Raw genomic sequence first — 27740 nt, 5'->3', positions numbered from 1 at the left:
GACCAGTAACCAGTAACTAAAAAGTGCATAATCCAAAAAAGGGGAAATGTAGAGATAAATAACAGAGAGAAGAGAATAAATAACCGGGAAATATACAAGGTTAGGGAATCCAGTTCCCTTGTTGGAAATCGTACTCGTCGTAGCAAGTTCATACGAAAGACCCGCTTAGCAGATGAGTCGGGTATCAGATCCATAGACCGGACCCATCATCAACGCCTCCACAATCTCACCCTTAATACCGACTCCACGTCCAGGACGCAGAACAACCAGTGCATTCGCACGCGCAATGCTTCCCACTCGGGAACTACGCTGTCCAACGCCCTCAGCACCCGTGCTAGTAGCATACAAGCGGCCATCAGAGCGCGAGCCCGTAACAACAGCACGATGGTACTCAGTACGCTTAGGATCAAGCGGGAAGTGATGTGTCAACACAACAGCCACGCGGGGCAGACCAAGCTGCGGTGCCATCCAGGGCTTAGCAGCGATTCCTTGGGAACTCTCGCCGAGACCGGAGAGCTTGTGCAGAGAAGGCAAGACGAAGAGGTTAAGTGTAACCAAGGCTGAAGCCGGGTTACCGGGCAGAGAGAAGATGAGTTTTGATTTGCGTTCCTGTTGTGCGGATGGGGTATCGGGGATGGATTCTTTGAAAGGTACTGTAGCGAAGGTAGTAGGTTTACCGGGTTTCATGGAAACACGACCGAAATGGATTGTGCCGCCTAGAGTACGTTCAATAGTTGGTTTGAGGAGATCCAGCTCGCCCATTGAGACGCCGCCTGTGGTGATGATTACGTCGACGCTTGATGAGGCGCGGCCTACGCCGCGGAGAGAGTCGCGAAGGGCTTGTTCTAACTCGCTCGAGGGTGTGTCGCGGGCGATGCCTAGGTCGACGGTTTCAAAGCCCCAGGATGTTAGGCAGGAGAGAAGAGAGGGGCGATTTGAGTCGCGAATTTGGCCGCCGATTAGTTTGCGGGGATCGTCGTGCTCCACTAGCTCGTCGCCTGTGCTTAGGACGCCGACACGGGGCTTTTTGAATACCTTCACGGTTCTGGTGCCTGTGGCTGCTAGCAGACCGATTTCACCACCGGCGGGGGAGATGAGGTCTCCACGGGCTAGGATCTTGGATCCGAGGATAACGTCGCTACCGGGTTCGCGGACGTTCTCACCAGGTTCGATGTCCTCAGCTAAAATCTCGATAGTGGCTTCTTCGGTGCCGTCTGGGGTTGAGGAGGCTAGAACAGTGTCTTCAACCATGACTACGGCGTTGGCGTTCGGTGGGAGGGGGGCACCGGTGGTAATTCTAGCAACTGTGCCGGGTTGGAGTGGCTCTAATGCGCCACCGATATTGGCATGTGTGATTGATGCTACGGGGAAGATGCCGTTGGTTGTTGCGTTGGCGTCGTCGGGATTGGGTGCAATGATAGCATAGCCATCAACGATACTGGCGCGGTAGGCGGGCACCATCTCGGCGGCGTAGACATCTTCCGCAAGCACGGATCCAAAAATGGATGTGTTCACAGGTGCTTCAATGACTGTTGCGGCAGGAGTTTGTTCGCTAATTGTGCGAAGGGCCTCTTCCACGGACAGCATTGGGTAGGGCGAGGAGCGGTATCGCCGGTTAGGGCCCGCAGAGGGGTCATTGGATTGGGGTTTTTCTGACTGGGTAGTGTGTGCTTTTGGCATAGCATGGCCGTGGCCGTGATGATGATGATGATGGTGGTGATGGTGATGGTGGTTATTACCAGAAGAAACACCAGCTTCATTCTCTAACTTCCTCAGGCCGCCAGCATGCAAAGAGCGGGAATTGGCACCAGCACTTTGAATGCAGGCATGAGGCAAAAGTTTTACAACAGCCTCGAGGTTCTCCATGGCTCCTTTGGGGGATCCGGGTAAAGTGATAATCAATGATTTATCTCGAACACCAGCGACTGGTCTAGCCATCATCGCAACTGAAAGGGGGGTTAGTGAGGGTGTTTATAGTTATAGTGCACAGGCCCGGGGATGGGTGATGTCATCTCACATGGTGTTACTTTCAATGAAGCGGCGATCATACCATGGCTGAACAGAGAAGTTTGAATTAGTGCCTTTCCTTGGCGTAAGTAGCAAGACAGGTACTGTATACAACTCACACGAGGCCCGGGGCATGACGATGGATCAAGGGAGTTACGGCCTAAAATGATGTCATTTAACAAGCTAGAACCGGGTTAACCAACAGAACATCGAGGATCCTTACCTCAGGCGTGTTATCTTTGACTGCAAACCCAGTTCCACCACTCAGCAAGATGAGGTTATACCAATCTTCTCCGTCTGCCCAGTCGCATACAGCTTGTTGGATCTGGAACACATTGTCCGGCACGATCCTGATTGCGGGGGGTTCCCACTTCCCTTCCTGGGTGAGGATGGGCGTCAGAGCCCCCGCTGTTTTATCAGAAGCGGGGTCCTGAGAGGCCGTGTCCGACACAATCAATATGGCGACCTTTAGTCTTGGTTCCATTGTATGCAATTGCGTGGTTGAAAGTTGTTGTTATGCGGGAAAGTGGGGTGTTGAAGGGGGGAAAGGATTGGATTCTTATGCCGTTGACAACCGGACTATCGCGAAACCCCGGGAAGCGAAATTGCAACCTTTGTCACTAGTACGCTGTACGCGGGTCCGTGCTATTCCGTACAGTTCATTTCGTCGATGGCTTTTACGTTTTTTGAGGGATTTTCATGTCGATTCCGTTCATCAAAAGTGGGTATACGGGGGAAAAAACGCGGGGATTATGGAGAACAACTTGCTCTCGTCCGCATGGCACTTCCCGAATGATGGGCTCTCATTTGCTATAGTCACTTCATTACTGTACACATAGTGGACTCGATCCTCCCTTTCCCCGGATCGGCGATGCAATCCAGCAAGATAAAAAAAACGTGTAAAAAAACCCCACGGAGCTGCTCTACGAATTGAGACAAAATCCCAGACGCCCCGATGCTGTGTATCAAAACATGGACAGGAAAAAAGATGATAAGAAAGTTTTGTCGGAGAAGAGCAAATAAACAAATAAATCGAGAAAGTATGCCGAGATGAATCATATATGGGTTGACCAGGGTTATCCTTGGAACACGGGCTAGTGGCTTGGCCCCCTGTCCGAATAGAATACCCCAGTTTAGGCAATCATAAACATTGCACATGTGGGTTTTTCATGTAACAAGATAGCGGTTTTCACGCCGCGCCCATGTCCAAGGCCTTGCCGCTCACCAGAAGACCGATAATAAGACCGAACAAGCCCAGGACAGAGCTGAAGATCTCAATAACGAGAATCTTCACGAATCTAAATGTGAAAGGAAGGTTAGCTAGACCGCCACACTGACGAAAGCATGCACATCGGCGAAACGGGAATGGATACATACAGACTAGGATCAGCGGCGTCAGCCAAAGCAGCGCCACTACCGTTAATACCAACGGAGATACCGCAGATCAAGTTACAGACTCCAACTGTGATACCACCCCAGAAAAGTGCATATCCCGTGTAGAGGTTGCTACTAGTGTAGAGTTGGGTTTCGGGAACGGAACCCAGCTTGGCGGAGAATACGATGGCCATAATCACACCATAGATAGCCACGACCTCACAGAAAATAATGGAGATCAAGTTCTTGGTTCGGATTCGGGGGGCTCGAACACCACCACCGAGGATCGAGGAGCCCGTGAGGAAGATACCCCTGTAAACAGTATCAGTGGACTTGTCCGTGAAAGCGCCCGAGCTCGGGGCTCATAATTCCAACGGGATAATGTATGCATACCATGCAGCACCGACCACGGAACAACCAATGCAGAGCGCAATACCGATGTTTGCCCAGGCGAAGGGAGATACCTCTTCGAGAAAGCGGCCGACCTAGAAACGCGCGTCGGGTTAATGAGTTGTCCGGACTAGGGGGTCGTTATCGATTCGTATCTGAGGAGAGACATACATTGAATGCTTCACCTTCTCCTGTGAAGAGCATATCTATACACCGGATGCATGTGTTAGCTTGCCAAAATGTCCATATCGGGTCAATGGGAACGTACACAATCCGACCACCACGAAGGCGGTCCAGGAGAGACCAAAGAAGTACCGGAGAGCCATGACGAGCTCAACCTGAGAACAAAGGAGCGAAAAGGTCTCGCAGTGGAATCGAGAGAGAAGGAGGGCGATAAGGGAGCTAAGCTATCGAAGCTGCCGCAGACAGTCGGAGTGAAATGATGCTTCGGTGGCCGGAGCGGATAAACCCAGCTGTCCCGAGGCGGTGACAAGCCGTGGTTCCCCAGATCCACGGCTCGTCCAACTTGAATCGTGGATTTATCAACCAGAGAAAGAGGGGAGTTCAAGACTAATTGTTACTCTCACTTTTTCCTATTAACGCCACGTCTCTATTGTGTGGCAAGCGCCCCGGACCGTTGCCTTGTGGTGCATTTCAAGCCCATTCCCCCCTGAAGCAACTACCCCCTCCTCTCCTTATCATCAACAGACATCATGGCCTCCTCTGGGGTAGGGTCGTATTCGAACCCGTTGAAGAAGTTCAAGTAGGTGGAAATTATCTATAATGCTAGGTTTCAAGGAATGGGTCATTGACAAGGAATTATAGATTGGTATTTCTGGGTGAACAAAGCGGTACGGTCTCCTCGAACTCACGGTGTTATTCCAACCGAATAGCAAAAGGATACGATACAAGAAGGACATTTCTAACGATGCATTGATACAGTTGGAAAAACTTCGTTGATCACTCGCTTCATGTACGACTCGTTCGACAACACATATCAGGCCACGATCGGCATCGACTTTTTGTCCAAGGTATGTTTGGGGAGGCGTCTTATGTCCGGATCATTGATCTAAGCCCACTAGGATATGCAAGTACAGGTTCCTAACTAGAGTTCTTCATAGACTATGTACTTAGAGGATCGAACGGTTCGCCTCCAACTTTGGGATACCGCCGGTCAAGAACGATTCCGCTCCCTGATCCCCTCTTATATCCGTGACTCCAGCGTGGCGGTGGTCGTATACGATATTTCAAATGCCAAGTCCTTCCAGAACACCCGGAAATGGATTGATGATGTGCGCGGAGAGCGTGGGAATGATGTGATCATCGTGTTGGTGGGCAACAAGACCGATTTGAATGACAAGCGAGAAGTTACCACCGCACAGGGTGAGGAGGAAGCTAAGAAGAACGGCCTCATGTTTATTGAGACCAGCGCCAAGGTCGGACATAACGTGAAGCAACTGTTCCGAAGAATTGCCCAGGCTCTACCTGGAATGGAGGGTGAAGCCAAGCAGGGAGAAAGCACAAGTATGTTCTAGCATTATCGGAATACCGTGGATTGTTATTACTCCTTCAACTCTTCCATTCTGACTAACATTTTTCAGTGATTGATGTCAACATCCACCCCAAAGAAACCACCAACAATGACGGATGCGCTTGCTAATCGTCTTTCAATCTCGTCCACACAACAACGCATACACAACCCCCCACCCTCTCTTGACCGACGGAGAATCGAGTCTGTCCATGATGCTGTGCCATTTTTTAAGATGTACATGTTTCCTTCCACTTTTCTGATTGCTCCGGTGAATAGCGTGTGTTTAGATTCTTCAGTGTCGAATGCGGTCCCAATATCCCTTTGCGTGAGCTCATGCCCGGACGGCGAGCGTTATGATTCCCGCTCTATTGCATTATATTTTGTTCCCTGGTCGCAGCGGGATTGTTTTTCCCTTAAACCTACCGACGTAAGACCAATTCTTTGACAAGAACATGGCCCGTTGGCTCGCATGCTGGATATCCTATAATCGATGAGGCTGTATAATATGGGCACTCTCTTTCTTCTTCCATAATCACGTATCAAAACTTGAAATCTTGCTCTATTTGTACCTACATATGGACACCGAAAGACACTATGTCACAGTCCTACTCAGCGACACCCGTTGTATCCAACTGATCAATCCGCCACCAACCCGTACTCTTGCAGAAACAGCTCATGCAAAGGTGGCACAAAAGATTGTAAAAACGACTCTCGAACAGCAGCCGGAACCAAATGCTTCCCATACCAGTAATGTCGCACAAGCCTGCCCATGCATCCCATATGCGCCGCTTCAGGACACCCATTTGCCTCGGCACAAGGCAAGACCTTAACATCCTGTGATCGATTAAAGTCATAGCGAATATGGCCCCCGAACGCAGCTTGTTCGTGCGGCCAATTGAAGTTCCATCTCACGCAGCTGGGGTACCGTACGCCATTTGAACATTCATCCCACGCTTTGAACAGCTCTTCGGTCCTGGGACTTCGTTGAGCAATCACGAATCCAGTATTGAGATACGTTCTACCTCGATCATCGTTGTTGACAGGGTCTGCTGGATCCCGCGCTAAAGCGACAAGTGTTTCCGGATTAATGTTCCAGTAGTTGAAAAGCCATTCAAGTGGCAGATGCAGATACGGGAAGATTGTATCTGCATCTACGAAGACGACGAATTTGTAGTTCTGCAATTGTTCTCTCATGGCTGGGACTTTGCACCAGGTTTGCTGTCGTTCCTGGGGTTCTTGAACATGCATGAACTTGTAGTCGTATCCGTGAATTTTGGCTGCGGGCAATCGTTAGTGTGTATTTTTTAATTATCATGTCTCTTCCAGGGGATCGAAATAAGGTACCAAATAGATAATGATTCAGTCGACCAAATGTGTGCCATGATTTTAGCCTGCTTGGAGATGAGCTGTTCAGAAGTTCTCCGGGCCCATCCATAGGTCGAGTATCTGCATCAAGAATCAAAATGTCCTTCCCAAGTGATTTAGTGAATTCCGGTTTCTGAGGTGAAAAATAAGGAAGTGGGTAGATCCTCCCAGCTGGATCCGTAAAGTTTTCGGCATCCACGGAGAGTAGAGGGATCTGAAAAAGACCTGTAATATCCAATGATGCAAAGCGATCATTATCCTGGTGATGATTCCATGAGTTGAACGACCTATGCAAAAAAGAGAAAAGTCAATTACACCGTCAGTATGCTCATTGTTGAATATGGTTTTATACTTTGAGCTCCAGCCTGAGATCTCTCTCTCAGGTCGAAAGGCAATGTAAAGTAACATGAATGCGGAGAATACCGATACAACGAGAAAGACCCAACGCTGAGCAAAGAGGAACGGAATACTCCCCGTGAGAGCCATAATTTCAAGGGGACTCTGGGGGCATATCAAAGATAGTAAGGATGTAAAGGGTTGCGTGGGATAAAGTTCCGGAGTCACAGGGAAGAGAGTTATGGAGGGCTCATGTCAAGGATGTGAGACGATACAGCAACACATGGGTTTTACATCGGATCTGATTCCGCAGGGACTGAGACTCAGAATATAATGGATCTATCAATTGATTGCCTGCATAAGTAAGAGAAAACTCCAGGAGTGATCATTCACTAGTTACTGTTGCGGCTTAATGGGATCCGTATAGTGACACCTTGAGATACCCAGTTAGAGATACATCGACATTGTTTGGATTTTCTGTCAGGAACAAGTCTGTAGATAATTGTTTAGTTATTTTCAAAAAGAAATATCAAATCTATCAACCTGCAAGGCTCCAATCGTATAATACGGCCGAAGCTAAACTAGGCAGCCTACGACGGCTGGGCCGGTTTTACAACCCCTTCGAAGAGCCGTGTATTATGATAATATAATCTCACATCGCTTGTGCGAGACATAATAAATACATGAACAATCACACAATGACGAAGACAGCTATCTCTAGTTAAAGGTCTGCTGTAAGCTTCTCTTGGTAATCTGTGGATATCCGACAATCCTTTAAGTGGGGCTTAGTGGATCTTTGATATCCAGATCCACTTTATGATTTGGGATGTTCACAAAGGTTCATTGTGAGTTTTGTGAGTTTTTCTGGCACAGGTTCATGTTGGACATTAGGATCAAAGCCTTGGGGGCTTGGGATCTGTTTGCATTCAGGATACTTATTTTTATCTATTCTTCAATGAAATCTCAACTCAACTCTTACTGTTCTGTTCGGAAAACAATCCCATATAGTCTGTATTCTTAATATATTAGGTATCTTAATGATATTTTAGTTAGTAAATAAGGTATATCGAGGTATTTTATGTACAATTCTGACTTGATGTCATTAATTTTCAACAACTTCGGCTTCTTCCTCCTCTTCTTGATCCCCACAAGCTGCCTCATTGGCAGGCTCAAAATAGGGAGCAAATTTACTCTTCATTCTCAATTTCTTTCCGAAGAAGTAGAACCCAATTGGAATGGGCACAAGGGCAACTGCAACACATCCAAGAAGGGTAGAAGCCCACTGGATGCCCATGCCATCGAACATTTGGCGAGAGAATAGGGGAAAGCTTGCTGCCACCATAGAGCGACAGAAGGTATTTGCGGCAATAGCAGAGGCAGCACTAATAGAAATGTTAGTTAAGAGCAATCGACACTGGTGCTTCACAAGTAAACTTACAACATGAGATAGGTGTCAATCAGATAATTGAACAGCTGGATGAAGATGATCAGAAGACCAAATCCGGTGAAAATACCACTCAGTGTAGGTGCAATCCAGTGAACGGTGCCGCTGAAACCAGTCCAACCGAACCAGAACAGACCAGCGGCGAAAAGAGCACCCCCGACTACAACGGGTGGTAGACGCCATTCAGGAATAGGCATGCCTCCATTAGCATCTAGCTTCCGGTTATAGGCAGGGGCTGTTGCAATGATGTATGCGGCGGCGATAAATAAACCAACAACCAAGCCGAACAAGGGCAAACCACTTTCTCCAGCATTGAAGCCGTACACGCCCTGGAAGACAAGAGTGTACGCTGTCAAGAAGCAGTAAAGCAGGCCGTAGATGAAACTCAGGTAGATAGTGACAGCCAGGATCAAAGGCTCCTGGAAGAGAAGTCGAAGTGGACGAGAGAAGTTGTTAACCACCAGCTCCCGGAAATCGACCTCGATTTCTTCTTGCTTTGCGTGAATTCCCCAGTTCTTTGTACGGCGGCGCAATTCCGAGGCCTTTTCAACCAACACAACGGGTGGGTAGGATTCTTTCAAGAAGAAGAGGTTCAGTACGAAAGCTGCGTATCCCATGAAAGCGGGGATCCAGGCTGTCCATCGCCAGCCTAGATAAGACATATTGATGTAGCCACCGATGAAAGGGGCGATGAGTGGTCCCAAAAACACGGTAGAGGAGAAGAATGCAATTGCGACACCACGGGTACGGTTATCGTAGATATCGGAGAAGACGGCTGCAACGACTGCTAAAGGCGAACTACCGAAGATACCGGAGAAAAATCGACAGATCATGAGCGTTTGGATATCTTTTGAGACTGCGACAGCTGTGTTGAAAATACCGAATCCCAACATGGCTGCGACAATACCGGGGCGACGACCTTTGAGCTCGGATAGGGGGGCCCAGATCAGAGGACCCGAGGCATAACCGGCAATGTATAGGGTACTGGATAAAACTGAGACTTCGAGACCGACGTGGAAGTGGGCTGAGACATTTTCGGACGAGGCGCTAAAAATTGCAGAGTCGAAAGTAGAGCAAATACTCGTAAAAGCAAGCATAGCAGTGATATAAACTCTAAAAAGGTCAAAATGGTCAGTTTCATCGATCTAGTAACAGTGCCACCACGGTCTTGGGAAATTTCAACAATCCACATACTTAGTTAATGTTGGCCAATTCTTGGGGTACAAAGGATCATCTGGCCCATCGAATTCCACAACGTAATCATCGCGGTTGGGTAAAGGTGGAGGATACGGCTTCCCCGCACCAAATGCTGGCAGTGGCGCTTTAGAAGCTCGAGACTTTACACTCTCACCAACAGTAAGCTGATGCTGCAGGCGCTGGGTTTCAATTCGGCTCAGAGACCTCGACACATTTGTTCGATTGCGCTCCAAATCAAGTTCTGTGTTTCGCGACTGCAGTCTGTGGAAATTCGGATTGTACTCGACGGAGCTACTAGATCCCGTTGACGTAGTGCCTGATGTACCTGGTCTCTCTGCCTCCGCTGACTGTCGACGCTTCTCGTTCCAGTGAGGGGCCTGTGAGCCGGCATCGACCTCAGCGCGCTGGAGATCTTGATCGACGGTGTTCTCCATGGTGGTGGGTGATTTTGGTAGGGAGCTGCGAAGCTCTGGTCGATCTAGAGCTCTATTGTAGGCTCGAAGACGGTTGCAGCACCCGGAATGCGCGCGCGGGACAATGATCGAAACAACTGAGAAAAGTTGACTCGAAAGCTATCTGGGGATGACGCAAATTAGAAACAGGGGGGGGCTTTTATTATTATTTAAAGTCACTGATGCTAAAAAAAAAATTGGTCTTGGAACAAGAGGGACAGGATCCGACTTAACCGTCCGACCCACTATCGCAACGTGACGGCTTTAACATGCAACAGGACTTGCCGAAAAGCCAAATTAATACGGGGCACACGATTGCTTGGTCATTCCAAGCGATGAAGTTTTCAAAATCTAATTTATCTACCATGTTAATTGTTGCTGAGCTGCTCAAAAACTGCGCAAAGCTTCGTGACCATGTCTATACAGAACCTATAAAGGAGTAAACTTGTCCTTCATGGCCCCGAAAACAGAGAGCTACCGATCCTCACACTAGTGGGAAAATTTTATGTGGATGCCGACAGTTCTGATGTCATCTATTGGCCCCCATGATTCAAGACTAGCCAATCTGCAGTGGATCAGCGATTAATAATTGGCCACAATTTAGCCCGAGGCCGAAAAAGTGGCGACGCGAGTTGAGCCTGATCCGGTTGAGCTGCCGAAGATAACCATCTTCATCCGGCCATAGCTGCCCAAGTGGAAACGATGGAATCTTGGAAGCTGCACGGAATCTTCCACGGGTTCATCAAGGCACCCGCAATATTATTCAGTGGATATAGATTGGAGCTAATCAGTAATTAACCTTGAAGCGATGTCAACATTGGGGTCTATGCACCGGTTAGCTCGGAATAGTTCAATGTCAACATTATACAGGTTCGATTAGATTATGCAGTCGCAAATCTGTAGTTCCGAGTCCCGACCTTCTCTGAACCGATCGCGTGGTTTGAATTCCGGGAATCATTTGATCCACATACAAATCCTAAGGGGCGCTCTTGGTGAATCTTTGAGTGCGTTCTAGATGTCTCTGCGCGCTGCTGATGCGGTGATAAGCAGCCCCCCCCCCCCCCTTGAAGGGCAACTACCCGTGTTAACATGGTGCACAAATCTTCAAACTCGCAGGGCTCGCTATAGTCATTTGAAGGCTACTTAATAATTCGAAATATTGACACACTATTGAAAAATCGGTTTATTGCTGGAAACTGAATCCTCTAATCTAACGATCGTAATGTGGAGAATCGGTTGTCGTGGGCCTCTTCAGAGAGGTATTTTCTCCACACGATGTATTTCTCCGATGGCAACGGGTTTCACCACATAAACCCCATATTATTTGTTGGTAGTGACAGTACCTGAATTTATGATTCCAATGGAGACTGAATGCCAATACTAAGCATTGACAAGCCTTGGGGGGCGTTGGGTCTTAGCAGGGGACCCCGGTCTCGGCCTAACTTCGGGATAAGGTTCCTGCACAACAGGGATAGCAACAGGGATCAAGAGTACAAACAGGAGCACCAATCCCCATCTAGTAACACAAAACTTTAATAGAACTCAACCCATTGTCCTTCGAAAGAATCGTTTGAAATGCTGTTTCTGCTTCTGACGTTTTCCAGCTAATAAAGCCAAGCGCGTTGCTTCATGCAGAACTTCAACCACTCCTTCCCCAGTTTTGGCCGAACATTCCATATAGGCATTTGCCCCTATTTTAGACCGAATAGCATCACCCTATACATGTAAGCTTTTTGTTGATTACAGAATCATTTATTGGGCACACCGATTTACCTCTTCCCATTTCACCAGGTCTTCTTGGGGAGGATTCTCGTCTCGCAGATCTTTTTGCAAGCCAACAAGGAGGATTGGCAAATCTCTAGAGAATGGATGAACTTCTTTATCCCACTATTTGATGTGTTAGTATATGCTGTCCACGGGCTGGGAGTGAACAAACCGTTTCAAGAACATTATCGGCCGAGTCAGCAGACTCAATACTGAAGCAAATTAGGAAAATATCCGTTTCGGGATATGAGAGCTGTCTGAGCCTAGAAAAATCTTCTGAGCCTGAATTGTCCCATAGCTCTATCTTAACATTTCTGCTATCTAGCGCGACATTCATCTCATACTTGTCAATGAGCGTGAGGCCGGTATACTGGCGCAAACCTTTAGCTCAGGATAACTGCGTAATTGAATGGATATTGAGACAATGGTATTACCTCGAAAGCGTTGTTCATCCATCGCCTGATCGATTTGCATGAGATTGATATTTCGGGTATATGGATTTTCGGTGAACTTACATGAGCAATGTGGTCTTGCCACATAATCCATCGCCTACTATAACAAGCTTCACACACTGTTCTGGCTGATACGCGATTTTTCTTCGATAAATGAAAAAGCGCCCTGCGGATAAAAGCGAATCCATACTAGTTTGGTCTGACAAAAATTCTGACAAAACTTCTGTTTCATCACTCGAGCTTCGAAGCGTGGAGTCAGTCGTGTTTGATGACGATTGTTGACTATTTTCCTCGGTTTCAACATCTGGTGGTCCGAGACGAGGATTTGGTTGTTGTGGGGTTTTAATATCCCATATCCTATTCGCATAGGTTGCTAGTTTGTCTAGGAGTGAAAGAAATGAAGAGTGCCATTGGACCAAAGGCTGAATGTCTTGAATGTCCTGATGTTGGCCCTGAGGCAACTCCGATTCATCGATAGTCGTGGCTAGCGGTGATTCCCTCCCGGTCTCTTCATTTTGATCAGCTGGAGACTGGGGAATACCCTTTAGATGTTTCAAAGCCACATCATCCCAGATCCGATCTGCAAAAATTGGGAGACTTTCCAGTTGTAAAGCTGGAAGTGTCAAGCCAGGCATGTTTGATGGTATTTGTCTCTTATATCCTTCGTTTCTATTGCGTGGTGTCTGGGGACTATAATTTGGGGATTCCCAAACCACATCCGCACAAACACTTTCTGCATAACTCGTCAAGCCGTCGAGGTACCTCTCAAGAATAAAGTCCTGGTCTCTTGTGATGCTTGTTGTCGTGCTATTTGCAACGATAGCACGAAGTCGACCTAACTCTTCTAGAATGCCTGTGATAAGCGTGGTGTCTTGTTTGACGCCCATAACATCTCCGCGGATGATAGTTGTGTCTTCTTGGATTGTTTTCGTCATACCCAGAGAGACGAACTGAAGGGCTAGGTTCAAAGAAACGCGATGCGTCCCCAGTGACATGCGTAAGGCTGTAGCTTCCCTCCTCCAGCTGGCTGCTGGCTTGGTGAGATCATTGTCCTCGGGGCGACTATCAAGCAGCTGATTGATTTGGGAGATGACATCGGTGCAGTTGGTTATTATGTTCATAACATGCGCCCAGAGTGACTCAGGGATAATTTGTCCGTTAGGAGTTGTTATGTTGTCGTTCAGTAACTCAAGCACTTTTTGTAACTCCGAGAGTTCACTATTGATGGTTGCGACGTCTGCTGCGGCTTCGGGGTAGTTGCGAACTGATTCGGCCACGAGATATTTTGTTTTTTCGGCATCGTTAATGAGCGCTTGACATGCCGCAGCAATAGATGATGCGTCTCCTGGATAATGTATCATTAGATAAAGATGCATCCACCGAAAGACTGTCCGAATATGGACAGACTTACCATGATAATGAGTTTCAACTTTTGCAACGGCCCCAGTAAAGGTGGTATTAATGTGACCAACGTTCAGTTGACGAGAGTCTCCAGAAGCTATGAAGGTGCGGGCATGGCTAGTCAGAGGGGTTTGAAGGGGATGAGGTCCAAGGAAATCGGACCAAATGGGCTGGTCTTCAGAGGTGATGTCCAGTATGGGCTGTTGCATCATGGATGCTTGTAAATATCACAAACAATCACCATATGAACTTTCATCAAATATGGTGGAAGAAAGAAGAATTAGGGACGGTGGTAGGACAGGTTCAACGGACCTATACGAGCGCGAACGCAAACGAACAGCGAAGTGGGCTCTGATACCCACCCCAACTAGCTGAGGCTGAATTCCTTTTTGGGGCCATTCAAGCGACCAGATGAGTGTAGCACGTGGTGATTGATACAAGTCCGTTTCATCATTGGCTATAGCCCAGCATAGCCCAGTTATCTTCAGATGCCGAGCGGGGTACGAACGGGTCAACCCGTCTTGGATGAACTATTTTATCTGTACATCTCATCTCTCACTTTCGAGTCCCTGTCTTACAATTTGATTTCATCCCCTTTAAGCTTTAGGTGTGTATAATTTTCAAGGTGAACTAAGACGTCGGGAACGGTACGTTAACTTCATACTAGAGGTAGCATGGCAGAGACTATAGGTATAACGGGAGGCATCATCGGTATCGTGACGCTGGCTTACCACAGCACAAAGACTTTATACAATTTTATTTCCGACATCGCGAATGCGCCGAAGCACCTGCACGATCTAAATGAAGATGTCGTTGCCGTTACACAAATACTTGCCGCCATAAAGAGCGTGATGGAAGAAACATTAAATGAACAAATATCCGAAGGCGTCAAGAACACTTTGAAAGATGCCCAGCCTTCAATCCAAGGATGCGACAATGCCTGCAGAGAATTTTTGAAAAAGATTTCCCAAATAACAAGTCACTCCAACATTACTCGCACTCGCCTTGATGATAGAATCAAGTTACAGTTCCAAGAGAAGGCCATATTAGCATTCAAGTATCGTATAGAAAGCTACAAGTCAACTTTGACTATCGCCCTGGGCTTAGCTACCTTGTAAGATGATACCCCTAATGAGGAACAACGCTAAACAGGAAGAACTCACATTATTATAGAAAAACATCCGATCGCAATTCAGAAGCGGTCCGAGAGTTAGAGGCTACCATCACCGAGACCATCAGCAATATTTCAGGAAAGATCCAGGGTCTTGAGATCAGCGCACAAACCATTTCCGAGTTTTCCCTCGCAAAGGATGAGCTGACTGCAACTTTGAATGGTCACAGAAAGGCACTAGCGGAATGTCTTCAACTTTGCACAAGTGCATTAGATGAGACGATGCACCGAACTGGTAATATGACGGTTAGGTATGTTAGAGCGTTAGATGATGCGAGGCAGCTTATCGTATCCACCGTCGGAGATGTCAATTCGGGAAGCGGGTCGATCTATGCAGATCATATCATCGCCCAGGGCCGTGCAGATCAAATGATCGCCCAGGCCATTACGCAGGGCGTTGCTTTGAATTTCTTTGCTCCGAGGCGATAAATGGGGTATGGGGGAACGGGGGCGCACATATTATATCACGATATGGAGAACTTACATTCTCCACAAGTCCAGCAGCAAGATAAATTAGAATTCGACCGACAATAAATTGAGCTGATGAATGGCAGCTGTTATACAAGAAGCCTTGCATGGAAATGTTAGAAACCACCCTTGGGTCCAATTTGGGGTCCAAAAATGACCTTCAACCTGGCCGGAGAACCCGACACGCCTAGTTCCTGAATTGCAGTATGATCATGATTCAGCTTGGTACTAATCAGATTATCTCCCCGGGGCTAGGGTTTCTCATTCGAGGGCAACAAGCGAGCTCCGGAAACTACTAATTGTTTACATCTGCGCAGGTTTCTCTATTGCGGGAAGGAACACAGGGTAGCCTCAAGGTAAAGGCCTCACAGAATGTAGAGATGTAGACTTAGTGACTACACATTGAACCTGAGCGGTATACACCTTTGGCGACCCTCACCAACAACGATAAGCCTGGGCCTCTTCGCGGCGCTGTTGCCTAGTAACCAATCTTGGGTGAAGCTAACACAAGCTTAAATTAATATCACTGCCACTTACGCAAGTAAATTTTAATCTAGCAAAGGATGTTTATGGGAATGTTATTGCTATCAATGGCACATTGGCACATTAGTAAAAACACTGATAGTATCTGTATGCGGGGAATCTTTTCCCTATCCTCGGCAAGATGGGGAGCACCAGTGAGGGTCATCGATATCGTCGTGATTTCCGTACTACAGGGTCATGGTTTGAGAACCCTCAAAAAGATTGATCCATCCAAATTATCTTAATACTTTTTTATCTTAATACTTTTGAGTCTGACATGTTTTCTAGGTCCTGCCATTTTCCAATATCACGACTTGGATGAAAGTTGGCTGGAGTTGTTGGTTTCAGGTTCAAGCTGCAGTAACCGAATTGATCTGAGATGCGCCTTATGGAGGACCATAGTGGCCAGCGGGATATAAACCCCTGACCCTCTTATTGACCCTTACCGCCTATTAAACCGCTATCTGTGCTGTAAGCTCTACATAGACAGAAAAACAAGTAGAATGACAAGTAGAATGACAAGTAGAATGACAAGTAGAATGACAAGTAGAATGACAAGTAGAATGACAAGTAGAACAACCAATGGAAAGATAAACAGAGAAATATCCTGTAAAAATATTCTATGGTATACGGACAAGTTGTCCAAAAAAAAGATTATCTCTTAAAGATACATCCCAAGAAAGTAGGTTTGAAGCCTTGTTCGTGATATCCAGGCCCTAAAGTGGCGTTACTGCATTACAGGTATCATAGTTTTCTGCGTGTTTAAAATAATCCCAGGGTGCCTTGGAGCAGAATTCCAGGCTTGGAATATGAATATTTTTGACAATCAATTACTCTCTGCACTATTCAACTTTCCAAGATTGGCCATACTATTTCAAAAACGAAAACAATCTGATTGCATCTCTCACAGGCTCGTCGCTAGGTTGTTGTAAACTTGGACACCTGAACACGAGTGAGCTGATCCAAGAGTAATTCTGAATTGGAAAATGACAAATTCTGTGAGATTTTCTGGCCTTGTATATCATCTAATGTACTCTTGTCGAAGTAGGTGTTGATGCTTTTCTTTTCTCAACACTAACATACGTCTCTTGGGGTATCTTAGGCACAGTAGTGTCAATACTACAAGCGCTGTCTTCTACACACTTCCTTTCCTTTCAATGATATCTTTCTACTCCTGCGTACTTTAGCAGTGTTGTAAATCTACCTGCTAGTACCGCTTAATGGTTTGGGGTGTTCTCTGGACTTTGCTCTTTCCCTTGGGGATCGTAATAACATAGCTTTTGGCTACCTGAATAGAAACTATATTGCGAAGTTCAAGAGCCTTTGTTCTACGGGACTTTGCTCTTTGGATTTCTTGATGTTGCTTTTTATCACATGGCTGGTCACCTGGACTGTATATAGAATACTAAGCTTAATATGCGACTTGGCAAGGGAATAAGGATATGCCAAGAGAAAGTAATTTCTATCAGTTCTGGACAAGAAAATTAAATAAAGGTAAGCCAAGAAATAAACATGGAAATTATGTATCACAATTCTCGTCAGCATAAAAAAGAAAAGAAGAGCCGAGCCGATCGCAATCGGGCATCGATCAGCAAAATGCGGATCGGCCGGAAAATAGCGCCCCTGGGCCATTTGCGGTCCCTTAATCCCAGCCTGCCTTCCTTTCTCTCCCAACCCACTCACTTTGGTCTGATATACCCTCACACCAAACTCACCACCCTCTTTCTCGAGACCTTTTTCAATCTTGGACTCTACTTTCCTCCTGCCAGGATGGGGCTTTCATCCCGATACTTCCGCATTCCGCGGCCAGAGGTGAGCCGCCCCCTTTGATCGCGAATTCTGCCATCTTATCCGTTGCCCGGACGAAAGCTAATCATCTCGTGACTTTTAAATAGACCTTTCTCTGCCTGATGAGCCTGGAGACAGGCGCGTCATTGATTACATTGTCGCTTCTCTTAAACAAAATCAGTGGTCTGTATGGCCTACTCGCCCTATTGACCGGTTACCACCTCTCCCCGGTACAATTGTCGATGTACCTGTACTCGCTGGTTGCCCTCGCCCTCGCCGCTTTTCTATTCCCACACATCCGAAAACAGTCTCCTCTCGAGTGCCTTGCGCTTGCTTGGCTATATCTGATTGACAGCTTGATTAACGCCGCCTACACTGCCGCCTTTGGTGTGACATGGTTCCTGGTGGTGTCGCAGGGTTACGACAGCAGTGGCAACGCCGGACCAGGCAGCGAAACGATCGCACAGACCGCTGGCTTCACCAGCCCCAAGTACGATGCCGCCTACGTTGAGATCCAGCACACTGAGGATGGAAACAAGTTCGTCCCTCACCCGCCGCGAGCCGCCGATCACCTCAGCAACGTCGTTGCCCAGCCCGAGAGTTTCCAGAGCATCGTTTTCATCTCCATTCTGTGGGCTATCCGTGTCTACTTCGTTCTGGTAATGCTTGCATTCGCTCGAGAGACCCTGCGTATCTGGATCGCGGTTCCCAAGCACACCCAACTCCCTACCCACAGTCGCAATGTGTCGGTCGCAAGCGTTGCTGACATTGACCGCGAACCTTTCACGGCTTACAGCCCCGAGGGCCAAGGATGGAGGGGCAAGCTTGGTCGCATCATGGTTGGCATCGGTCACAACTACTGGCTTGGTGAAGAGGAAGAAGGCAATTGGTTGGGTAATCTGGGCCACAAGTTCCGTAGTCGTTCGCAGAACAACAACGAGCTCCCGGGACCCTTGGAGCGTGAACGACGACGTCGGTCGGGAACCGGACCTCCCCAGCCATCACAGTCGATCATTCGCTCTGGAATTATCCAGCAATCCATTCCTGAGCACCCTGGGATGAACGTCAAAATGCAGGACTGGTCTGAGGCTCGATAGAGGAAATGGCCCCCAAAAAACATCTCCTTTTCACACTCTTTTGGGTTCATTGTCCCCAGGTTTTATCTGCATCCGGTCGGTCCGCAGCTCGACTCCACTTACGCACATTTCACCTCCACAGTCAATGATTGACCTGCATTTCCTTTTTCTCTGGGTAGGCACATCAAACTTCAACCACTACGATGGGAGCAAGCAAATACCCCATACATTGGTTCTCTGGTGCTTGCATCATCGTCTCGCTCAATAATCAGGCCGAAGCAACATTTGCTACAGTTTCGCGTCCGGGCCATTCACCCCACAATGCCCCAACTGGGCAGCATAATGACACAACTGCATATGAATAAGGTGTTCATTTTACCCCCAAACCCGTGAGCATCTTACACATCACATATTACAAACTCGCCGGCTGTTTGCTTGGTATGGTTTTTTTTTCTCGTTGGAGGCGTTATTTCCCCGGCGGATCTTGGAGTTGGTAGATTTGAAGATTTGAATAATCTCGAGGGTCATTTTTGGCTTTAATGTTATTGATGTATATCTCATTTTCTTTTGGCGTCCGGATGAGTACATTGACTCTCGCGGGATGGCTGGCGCCCTGTATGGCAAGAAAGAATGGAAGGTCATTCATTCGCAGGGTTCCGCGCATTTCACTACTGTACACGACATTCTCTGGCTATATACTGATGCATCTCAAGGCCGGTTTCTTGGCCGGTCGCAATGAAAATATCACCATTATGAGGCATATTTGGAAACTTCTTATGTAAATCAGTGCCACATGACCGATTGTCGTTTGGCGATTGCGTGCGCCCCTTAATGTAGCGGGTCTACTTCAAGTTTAACATTTAACAAAGCTTTCATTTCCAATCGGCACCTTAGTACCCAACCCTTTACAGGGTACGAAGAATTCTAGGCAACATCAATCTAACCAGATTGACCAATTATCAGAAAAGAAAACATCCCTACATCGATTGTACAAATCAATAAAATTTATGATGAGTGTACAACAACAAAGCCTTCCAAATCCAAGTTTGATGTCGAAAATACCTATCCAGACCTCGAAAACACACGATGTATTCCAAATGCTGCAGCCCCTTTTTCGGCCGCCCACATGGTACACTACACATCCAACGCCACAACGTCCAATAATCAAAACCCAGTACACATGACAGGAAACTGTCACGATAACCCCCTTTTTTCTTAAATGTGACCCATGTCCAAAAGTATGCCTAATTGATACCCAATATCAGATTTTTAATTCCTCCGAGAACGGCCCGGGTGGAGTAAGTTGGTCTTGGGAAAGGTTATCTTTAGACTTGAGACCCGACATTGTGGCTCAGAGGCAAGATCATGATACATCATGCCCGTCACATAGGGGGGGGATCAGCGTGATCAGCGCGTTCTTGGTGAACTTTCTTTTCTTTTTTTCTTACGTAGTAATGCCGAGCTGTTTAAATTCGCCAGACTCCTGTATTCTTCCATCGAACTGCTTTGTTCGTATGAACTATCTCGAAGCATCATGATTTTCAATTATCAAGGAGTTAAATTCTGTGGTATGTTATTATTGTGCCTTTATTACCACTAGGATCTTCAACTCTGAATTTTGAATTGACTAGAACGTTGTGTATAGTTATCGGCGAGGAACCACTCGTTCTCCGGGGTTGAGTACCCAGGAGACGACATAAATCACACAATACAGTATATATCAACTCAACAGCTAAGCAGCTAAACAGACCAGGTAAGCATGCCAAAAGCTGCTAAAGTATGGAAAAAGTGCCAGAACCCCTTTCTAACCCGAACAAATCTTCAATCTAGATGTTCGAGATCCAATTCGACGCCGCAGGGATCTACCTCGTCGGCACCCAAACAGAACAATTCCACGTCTCCTTCGAAGAAATGATATCTTTCACCGGTGGCATAATCGGTCTCCTCGAATACGGAGTAACATGGAAAGTAATAGTAGCTGTCCTGGGCAGAGTTCGCCACCGACTTTGGCACCGTCGGGGCATGCCTTTGGGAGCACGTTCTTCTGTCTGCGTTGATAATTCCGGGCCAGTGCTCTATGAAATTCGGCATGGAATGGAATCTATTCGGATTAGTCCGCAGGAGCTGGAGAGCTCACGGTTCGGCAAGGCAATTAAGGTGTTTTGGGATGGGGGGATGGTTGAGCCTGGTGTTGGATGGACTGTGCGGATGGTTATTGAGGCCTTCTTTGTTGGTCTTTGGAGGAATGTGCTCAGGACCTTGAAGATTAAGAGGCTTGCATTCTGAGTGATGCTATCATGGTTTTTGGTGCAAGGGTGTATCCATGTATGTGTTATTAGCATTTAAGAAGCTTTGGTGCTGGTTTCCATGGCTGTGTTTACATACATACGCAACTTGAAGTGTACGGATACTTCAAAAGATCCAAGGTTATATCAACGTATATAACATTGGAACTTGAATCTATAGCGAAGATTCGGTTCTGCTATTGAAATTTGTTATTGTCTCTTCTATCTTGAAAACGTCCGAGTCTTTAACACTTCTACATCTCGATCATAGACACATAGATTCCAGTACTACCTACTAGTATACGCCCCATATAAACAACCTTGGAGGCTAGTATAACATGGCTCCTGCTGCTACTAGTAAGGCAAGCTGACAGTTAAAAAATTAAAATATCAGCAGATGTTCCGATCCATCATAAAAGACCTAGCTTCTCTTCGGTACCCTGAGCCGTGTAGAAGCCTGCAAATGTTCTGGTGATCGCATGATTCACTGATCGGATTAGAGGCCGGACGTACCGGACTCCGGTTTGTACGGTCCTATGGCTCCACTAGTATCGAGTGAGGTAGCTCTGTTTTCTTTGTTTGTTACAATGAGGTGGAAGATTATCGAGAGAGGAAGGACACGTCTATTGTCGAAGGAAGTGCAACCTCGAAGTTCGTTGCAAACACCCACGAAAATAAATAATTGCTGCCTTGCTGCCTGATTCCCTTATCTGGGATTAGACCGGATTGGGCTTCCCCCTCTTTGGCTGCCTCGTCAACATTCCTCTTTCTTTATTCCATACAAGTGGATTATACCGACTGTTCATTTCCCAAAAGAATTGAAGAGCATCAAATAGCCTGTCGTTGTCTTTGCTTCTTGTTAGGGGCCGCTTCGTACCCATCTAGCGGACACTCCACTCCACCCGTGGGCCCATTGGTCTCTCAAAACCATCGCAATGCTCGATGAGGCTTCCCCTCTCCTCGCTGTACAGCAGAAACCCAAGTCAAGATGGCCGTCAGTCTACTGGCTTTGCACTGTCGTGTTCTGCCTCTCTGCATCGGGGTCTATACTCAATGTGCCCCTAACACAGCTCGTCGAGAACAACATATGCAGCCGGTATTATCACCAGAGAGATCTGGCCGAAAGGAATTGCAAGGCTAGTGAAATTCAGTCTAAGTTAGCCTATCTCATTGGGAACCTCTCTCTCGTAGAGGCTGTTGTCGGTATGTATGGCTTATAATTGCCTCTGTTGGCTCGAAGAAGGTTTCAATGCTTATTACTTCACAAGGCCTTTTTGTTGCATTTCCTTTCGGTACCTTGGCTGATAGGTGAGAGCTACCCTTCATCCTAAGTTAAATGGCATTGAACCTGAAGTTTACTCCTCTCCAGGATCGGCCGGAAACCTATCCTCGTTTTATCGGTGATAGGCTCTTCACTTGCTGTAGTCTGGGAGCTAGCTATTGTTGCGTTTCCCAAACTCATCAATATTCAGGCAATCTTGGCTGGCCCTTTACTTACAGTTGTTGGAGGTGGAAGTACAGTAATGCTTGCTAACCTGTACTCGATCGCCTCGGATCTGGTAGATCAATCAGACAGGTATTGCTTCGCACACATTCTACTGGATTCGATAGTTGCTAATATATGACTAGGGCTTCAGCTTTCTTTCTGATGGCACTATCCAGCTTGGCAGGCGCCTCGCTAGGCCCAGCCATATCTTCCAAGCTTATGGAATACTATGCTCCGTGGATTGCCGCCTTAACAAGTTTATTCATAAACCTACTTTCTTTGGTCCCACTGCTCTTCGTGCCTGAAACCTTATCTACGGCCAAGGATACAGAGAATCATGATGCTATCGACTCAGCACAATCAGAACCGGGCACTTTCGGCTACTATATTTCTCGGTCTTTCAAGTCGCTCCTAGCCTCTTTCTCTTCTTTGAAGTCCTATTCTCTGATTATCGTACTATCAACATTCCTTACCATTGCCCCTGAAATTATGGGGACATCTCAGTTCATGGCTCAATACATAAGCAAACGGTTTGGCTGGTCTCTAGCCAAAGCAGGCTACCTCTTGACCCTCCGCGGAGTCATTCATCTATTTGTTCTACTTTTGATTCTCCCCCTACTATCCAAGATCCTTCTTCGGTATCACAATGCTACCACTAAGGACCTTATCCTTGCCCGTGGATCAATTATATTCGCTGGGGTTGGGATTTTTCTTATGGCGACGCCTGAGATAGGAGTCCTGATAGGTGGGCTGGCAGTGCATAGTCTAGGGTCTGGTCTAGCACCCTTATGTCGATCACTAGCAACCAGCTATGTAGCACAAGAGGACACTTCCAAGCTGAATACACTCATAGGTATAGTTGAAATGGCCGGGTCGCTGTTTGCTGGGCCTGTACTTGCCTGGTCATTTGACCTAGGAATGAGAATGGGTGGCATAGGACTTGGGCTGCCATATTTTGGCCTTGCAGGCTCATTCGCACTGTGCCTTATTGGCTTATTTTTCGTTCGAAGCCCTCCATCGGAAGATTTTACTGTTGGATAAATTACGAAAGACTGCAACCTTAGAATAATATAAAAAGATTGAACAAATTGAGGAACCATAATGCTTTTAATGTCCATGATGGTTCCCATGACTTAGCCCATCTGCTGTTTGTAGACTTCCGGGCATCTTCAATGAATCAATATCCGTGTGTTCCATGCCACTTCCCTTCTCCTTTAACGATTTTGATGTTCTCATCAGAGACCACTGCAGCAACCCCTCGAAATCGCGACACGTATGCGTCGTACGGAAGTCTGGTCCGAATGTTTGTGCGCTTTCGTACCAAGTGAGAGGGACTGGAGTAAGATCGGAGTTGCACATGATAGCCTGTCGAACGTAATCAAGACAGTGTTCTTGAAAAGTCAGCAAGATGCACTGCGATATAATAGATATCTCGCACTTACCAACATGAAGCATTTCGGTAGATTTTGATTGATTAGGCTTATAATACTGCGGATACAGAGCTTTTCGGACCTTGTTCTGTGAACAAAAATGATCAAATTAGCTATCATGTAGAAATGTGTTATAGAAAGACCTCACCAGGCAATGAACTTGATGAATCACATCAAGCCCCGTAAGCCAATAGCCATCAAATAACAGCGTTTTGTCCCTGACCATATCAGACTCCGACCCCTCGAGTAAAACGATTGACCCTTACAAGTCAGCATACTGGATTTGTACAAGGCTGTCTCAAGCAAGTCTTACCCGATTCCACTCTATCCCAAAGTGCGTCCATTTCAGGCGTGGGATTGCCAACCCATTTGTTTCCTCCTGGAATAGACTCTATCACCAGGTTACCCGTTTCGTTGTACACAAGACCCCCATCAAATCTTACTTCTTGTTCCTGTAAATATTTGGATGCCGGCTCTAAGGTTTTACCCCATCAGCAAGCACACAATTAGCCAAATCTGTAGCAGAGGTCATTTACCTAGGTCGGTTTTTTGTAGTCTGCAAGATGCCGCACAACCTTGTTGGTTGTTCAGTAGTGGATCTGTATACATAAATCCAGAAATGCAGGCAAAAATAAAAGTAGATAAAATCCAAGGCCAGTGATCGTAAATATGATCTGAAATTGACCGTCGGGCGAAGCCCTGGTTGGGTATTTTCACATCTCGTCCCTCTTCATCAGAGGATGGAATTCGAGCCCACAAAGGGCGAGGAGATCGAACCCAAAACTTCAGGCTTTCAAATTTAGTCGCCATAGTCGGTCACAGTTGTCTTCGAAATGAGCAAAACAATTTGGGCAAATGAATAGAAGACCTTGGAGGGTGACAGCCTGTTTACCCATGTCTTGAGAATCGGTGACCCAGATGGAACCATCCTTCCCGATAACGAGCAGTATTGCAGCTGCATGATAGGGTTGAACTAGCTTGAATGCATGAATGGCGCTAAAATTAGATACGGCGGGTCGGAAGATCAACAAGGTCCGATCCGGGGGCCGCCGATAGGGGCACCAATCAGCAACAGACTATTAGCCTCTCTACTATGTACATAGTATTGGGATTTCTAAGTACAGGAATGCGATGTAACTCTGCTAAGAATCAGCCACAAAAAACACATAGTCACCAGGTCAACCCGATTGTATCTTTTCCACGATAGCTTGCACCATAACGCTTCCGACCAATCACGTTATGCACAGTATATGCAGTTTGTTACGTAGTTGGGACTTTGTGCAGGGTCATTTTGGCCCCCGGTGCTGAATATTAGGCGTTGGGATTTTCCACCATGGATAACAAGACCCAATAACGAGACATGGCGCATTAGTCTTAAGGGGCTTTACTTGCATGGGCGCTAATGTGATGGGGATGATAAGGGCCCCCGAGGTAATTGCATATACTGAAGAACAACCGAGGATAGCAGCCATCTCTGCGAATGGGCTAGTATGCAAATAAATTCGGGTTTGATTGATGTCTTGTTCAAAACCCCTTGGCTAATGCTCTGTAAGATGCTTACACGGACGTTTGAAACAGGGTAGAATAGACGTTCAAACAGACGTTTGAGATGTCTTTCTCAATAACAATATCATAAACAATCTGTATCACTTTAGCCCGTGCAGGATTTTAGATGCAAGCTTCGCACTTTCGTACTTTCGTACTTTTTACATTTTTTTCTGGGACTAGATCATTGTAGTTTCTCACTTCCAAGGCTTCACCTCGTAACGCACGTCCTTTGAGCTAATGTATCGATACAAAATGGTTACGTAGACTGGTGGTGATGATGATGCATGTACTCATGGCCCTTAGCGCTCCTTGCCTTTGCCCATTCCTTTACTTTTCCAAAGTTGCGGCACGTATGCTCTACCTGGAAGTCATTGTAAGGCCTCCCTTCCTTTTCTGCCCAAATGACAGGAATTGGTGTCACGTCAACATGGCACATCAGCGCTTGACGAATATGATCAAGGCAGTGATCTAATTTAAGTAGAAATGTCAGCCAGGTGATATATTTGGAATACCAAACGAACAAACTCACTTCTGTGGATAGTATACTCGGGCTCTGGATCGTGTTTGGTATAGTAATCTGGGTACAAGCCTTGACGGAGTAGATTCTGCAGTAGAAGCTTTTTGTTAGAGAGACTTTTCAACGAAAAGGGGAATACGCTGGTAGATAATCGCGCACTCACCAGACAATGCAACTGGTGAAAGACATCTATGCTAACAATTGACCATCCTCCTGGTTTCTCAAAGGTCTTTCCCTGGATAGATTTGGCCTCCTCTCCCTGGAGATCGACGCCGTCAGCTGCGATGGGGTTAGCAAAGAATTCAAAGGTGAAGTCGACTAGGTACATAGGGGGATATAGTAAGATCGGATGTAGGAGAATCAGATAGCCCTTACGATAGATTAAGGCATTCCAAAGTTGATCCAAGTCTTCACTTGGCTCCCCTGTATATTTCGGAGAATCAGGGTCCCAGTATGTAGAAATAAGAGTGCTGTTTTCGTCAAAATCGAGCGTGCCACTAAAGCGTACTTTCTCGAGTTCAATTGCTGGTTGTACAGACACTGAAGGGTGGTGAGTATCTTGGAAATAATTGAGGTGCATTTTGTTGACTTACGAAGCTCTGTGGGGAAAACCTCCGAGAGACCTTCGCAACGATGGCTCCTCTTTCCAGAAATGTAAAATGTCAAGGCAAGGGAGACAGCCCATGCCACCGCCAACAACGAGTACATGAGCCACGGTGAGTACTTGGTTTTGAAGGACCTTTCAGAATCATGGCTCTTCTCTCCGGAGATGAAACCGTCTTCTTCGGACGCTCTCATGCCAACGGAATCTTCATTATCATCGTCATTCAAATAAGTTGTTATTGGAGTTTGTCTACAGTCCATTTCAAACTTTGGTGTCATTATAGTGAAAGAGCATCAATTGAGTGAGAATGAAAATGAAATATGAACTGATGGGGAGTTCATCAAGTTCGCGAGAACAATCTATCAGGTCTCGCACTTCATGCAACGCAATCATTCCTTCGTATCTTTTCTCAATCTTTCATAACCCCGCCTGGCTGGATTCTGCACGTTGGCGCTATCTAGGCCCCATAATGCAGAGCCAGCCACATATAGTACACCTGTGAGGGGAGGAATACGGGATTTCCGTCGGATCTGGTCGCCAAGAAGCTGAACCCCCCTCTTCTCGTTGAGACAATTTCAAGAGATTGATTGACTCAATTGGATCGCGTGATAGAATCTCTCCATCTTACATGGTTGGTGCTCATCTCGCTTCTTGATGTGCGTCCCCGTTCATCTGCCGATGACCAATCATAAGTCGAATCATCCTACGCGATTCGCCAGCCTCATCCATTGGTACTAGATGTCTTCTTAGTTTGTTTTGAAGACCGTAAACTCCTATATAGAGGATGTTTGACATTTGGCTAAAGCCCTTGTGCATGGATATGGTTACATCAACTGAATTGGAGGCGCCATGCAGCTTCATCCTTCGAGAGGGGACATGTTATCTGGCAACGGGGTGGTTTCGCGTCCAATAGTCCGTGCAATGTTATCATTCTATCCATTTAGACGAGAACGCAAACATTGAGCAATTCGCAATGCATGTGGGGTTGATTTTCTTCTGTGAATAATGGACTATCAGTTCGCTCCGAGCTCTATAAAAAGGGGGGAAGCCCCCAGAAATTGGATCAGAAATTATCAACTTATTCAATCTAAATTTCCACGGCTCTCACATATCCAAGTCTTCTTTCCACGAA

The 27740-nt window shown here is 46.6% G+C and overlaps 12 protein-coding genes across 12 annotated transcripts; 5 read left to right on the top strand and 7 right to left on the bottom strand.

Annotated features, from left to right (window-relative positions):
- Positions 1-165: 165 nt before the first annotated feature.
- N7478_004585 (bifunctional molybdopterin adenylyltransferase MobB/molybdopterin molybdotransferase MoeA family protein) lies at positions 166-2491 on the bottom strand (the record flags this gene model as incomplete). Its single annotated transcript, XM_056920799.1, has 4 exons — positions 166-1946; positions 2018-2055; positions 2127-2167; positions 2231-2491. The coding sequence occupies 4 exons, from the start codon at positions 2489-2491 to the stop codon at positions 166-168; spliced, it is 2121 nt and encodes a 706-aa protein (XP_056778836.1).
- A 705-nt stretch (positions 2492-3196) lies between these two features.
- Positions 3197-4097, bottom strand: N7478_004584 (H(+)-transporting V0 sector ATPase subunit c''; the record flags this gene model as incomplete). Its single annotated transcript, XM_056920798.1, has 5 exons — positions 3197-3305; positions 3385-3693; positions 3775-3866; positions 3943-3977; positions 4040-4097. The coding sequence occupies 5 exons, from the start codon at positions 4095-4097 to the stop codon at positions 3197-3199; spliced, it is 603 nt and encodes a 200-aa protein (XP_056778835.1).
- A 387-nt stretch (positions 4098-4484) lies between these two features.
- N7478_004583 (Rab family GTPase YPT6) lies at positions 4485-5431 on the top strand (the record flags this gene model as incomplete). Its single annotated transcript, XM_056920797.1, has 5 exons — positions 4485-4534; positions 4597-4622; positions 4714-4802; positions 4893-5295; positions 5373-5431. The coding sequence occupies 5 exons, from the start codon at positions 4485-4487 to the stop codon at positions 5429-5431; spliced, it is 627 nt and encodes a 208-aa protein (XP_056778834.1).
- A 507-nt stretch (positions 5432-5938) lies between these two features.
- Positions 5939-6550, bottom strand: N7478_004582 (uncharacterized protein; the record flags this gene model as incomplete). The annotated part of the gene is made up of 1 exon (XM_056920796.1): positions 5939-6550. The coding sequence occupies one exon, from the start codon at positions 6548-6550 to the stop codon at positions 5939-5941; it is 612 nt and encodes a 203-aa protein (XP_056778833.1).
- A 1555-nt stretch (positions 6551-8105) lies between these two features.
- On the bottom strand, positions 8106-10078 carry N7478_004581 (MFS transporter; the record flags this gene model as incomplete). Its single annotated transcript, XM_056920795.1, has 3 exons — positions 8106-8385; positions 8442-9560; positions 9642-10078. 3 exons carry the CDS (start codon positions 10076-10078, stop codon positions 8106-8108), a joined length of 1836 nt encoding a protein of 611 aa, XP_056778832.1.
- A 1560-nt stretch (positions 10079-11638) lies between these two features.
- Positions 11639-13922, bottom strand: N7478_004580 (uncharacterized protein; the record flags this gene model as incomplete). The annotated part of the gene is made up of 5 exons (XM_056920794.1): positions 11639-11812; positions 11870-11983; positions 12033-12072; positions 12376-13657; positions 13724-13922. The coding sequence occupies 5 exons, from the start codon at positions 13920-13922 to the stop codon at positions 11639-11641; spliced, it is 1809 nt and encodes a 602-aa protein (XP_056778831.1).
- Positions 13923-14201: 279 nt separating this feature from the next.
- N7478_004579 (uncharacterized protein) lies at positions 14202-15313 on the top strand (the record flags this gene model as incomplete). The annotated part of the gene is made up of 3 exons (XM_056920793.1): positions 14202-14320; positions 14381-14827; positions 14887-15313. 3 exons carry the CDS (start codon positions 14202-14204, stop codon positions 15311-15313), a joined length of 993 nt encoding a protein of 330 aa, XP_056778830.1.
- A 2331-nt stretch (positions 15314-17644) lies between these two features.
- N7478_004578 (inositol phosphorylceramide synthase regulatory subunit KEI1) lies at positions 17645-18759 on the top strand (the record flags this gene model as incomplete). Its single annotated transcript, XM_056920792.1, has 2 exons — positions 17645-17686; positions 17770-18759. 2 exons carry the CDS (start codon positions 17645-17647, stop codon positions 18757-18759), a joined length of 1032 nt encoding a protein of 343 aa, XP_056778829.1.
- A 1809-nt stretch (positions 18760-20568) lies between these two features.
- N7478_004577 (uncharacterized protein) lies at positions 20569-21024 on the top strand (the record flags this gene model as incomplete). Its single annotated transcript, XM_056920791.1, has 1 exon — positions 20569-21024. One exon carries the CDS (start codon positions 20569-20571, stop codon positions 21022-21024), a length of 456 nt encoding a protein of 151 aa, XP_056778828.1.
- Positions 21025-21958: 934 nt separating this feature from the next.
- Positions 21959-22335, top strand: N7478_004576 (uncharacterized protein; the record flags this gene model as incomplete). Its single annotated transcript, XM_056920790.1, has 2 exons — positions 21959-22226; positions 22292-22335. The coding sequence occupies 2 exons, from the start codon at positions 21959-21961 to the stop codon at positions 22333-22335; spliced, it is 312 nt and encodes a 103-aa protein (XP_056778827.1).
- Positions 22336-23616: 1281 nt separating this feature from the next.
- Positions 23617-23964, bottom strand: N7478_004575 (uncharacterized protein; the record flags this gene model as incomplete). The annotated part of the gene is made up of 2 exons (XM_056920789.1): positions 23617-23900; positions 23952-23964. 2 exons carry the CDS (start codon positions 23962-23964, stop codon positions 23617-23619), a joined length of 297 nt encoding a protein of 98 aa, XP_056778826.1.
- A 1779-nt stretch (positions 23965-25743) lies between these two features.
- Positions 25744-26802, bottom strand: N7478_004574 (oxidase ustYa family protein; the record flags this gene model as incomplete). The annotated part of the gene is made up of 4 exons (XM_056920788.1): positions 25744-25955; positions 26017-26092; positions 26168-26544; positions 26598-26802. The coding sequence occupies 4 exons, from the start codon at positions 26800-26802 to the stop codon at positions 25744-25746; spliced, it is 870 nt and encodes a 289-aa protein (XP_056778825.1).
- Between the last annotated feature and the right edge of the window lie 938 nt (positions 26803-27740).

Source organism: Penicillium angulare (genome assembly GCF_028827245.1).
Source record: "Penicillium angulare strain IBT 27051 chromosome Unknown utg000004l_segment0_segment0, whole genome shotgun sequence".
In the NCBI taxonomy this organism is placed as follows: Eukaryota; Fungi; Ascomycota; class Eurotiomycetes; order Eurotiales; family Aspergillaceae; genus Penicillium; species Penicillium angulare.
The sequence above is the reverse complement of the archived record's forward strand: the minus strand, read 5'-3'. Positions and strand labels throughout refer to the sequence as shown.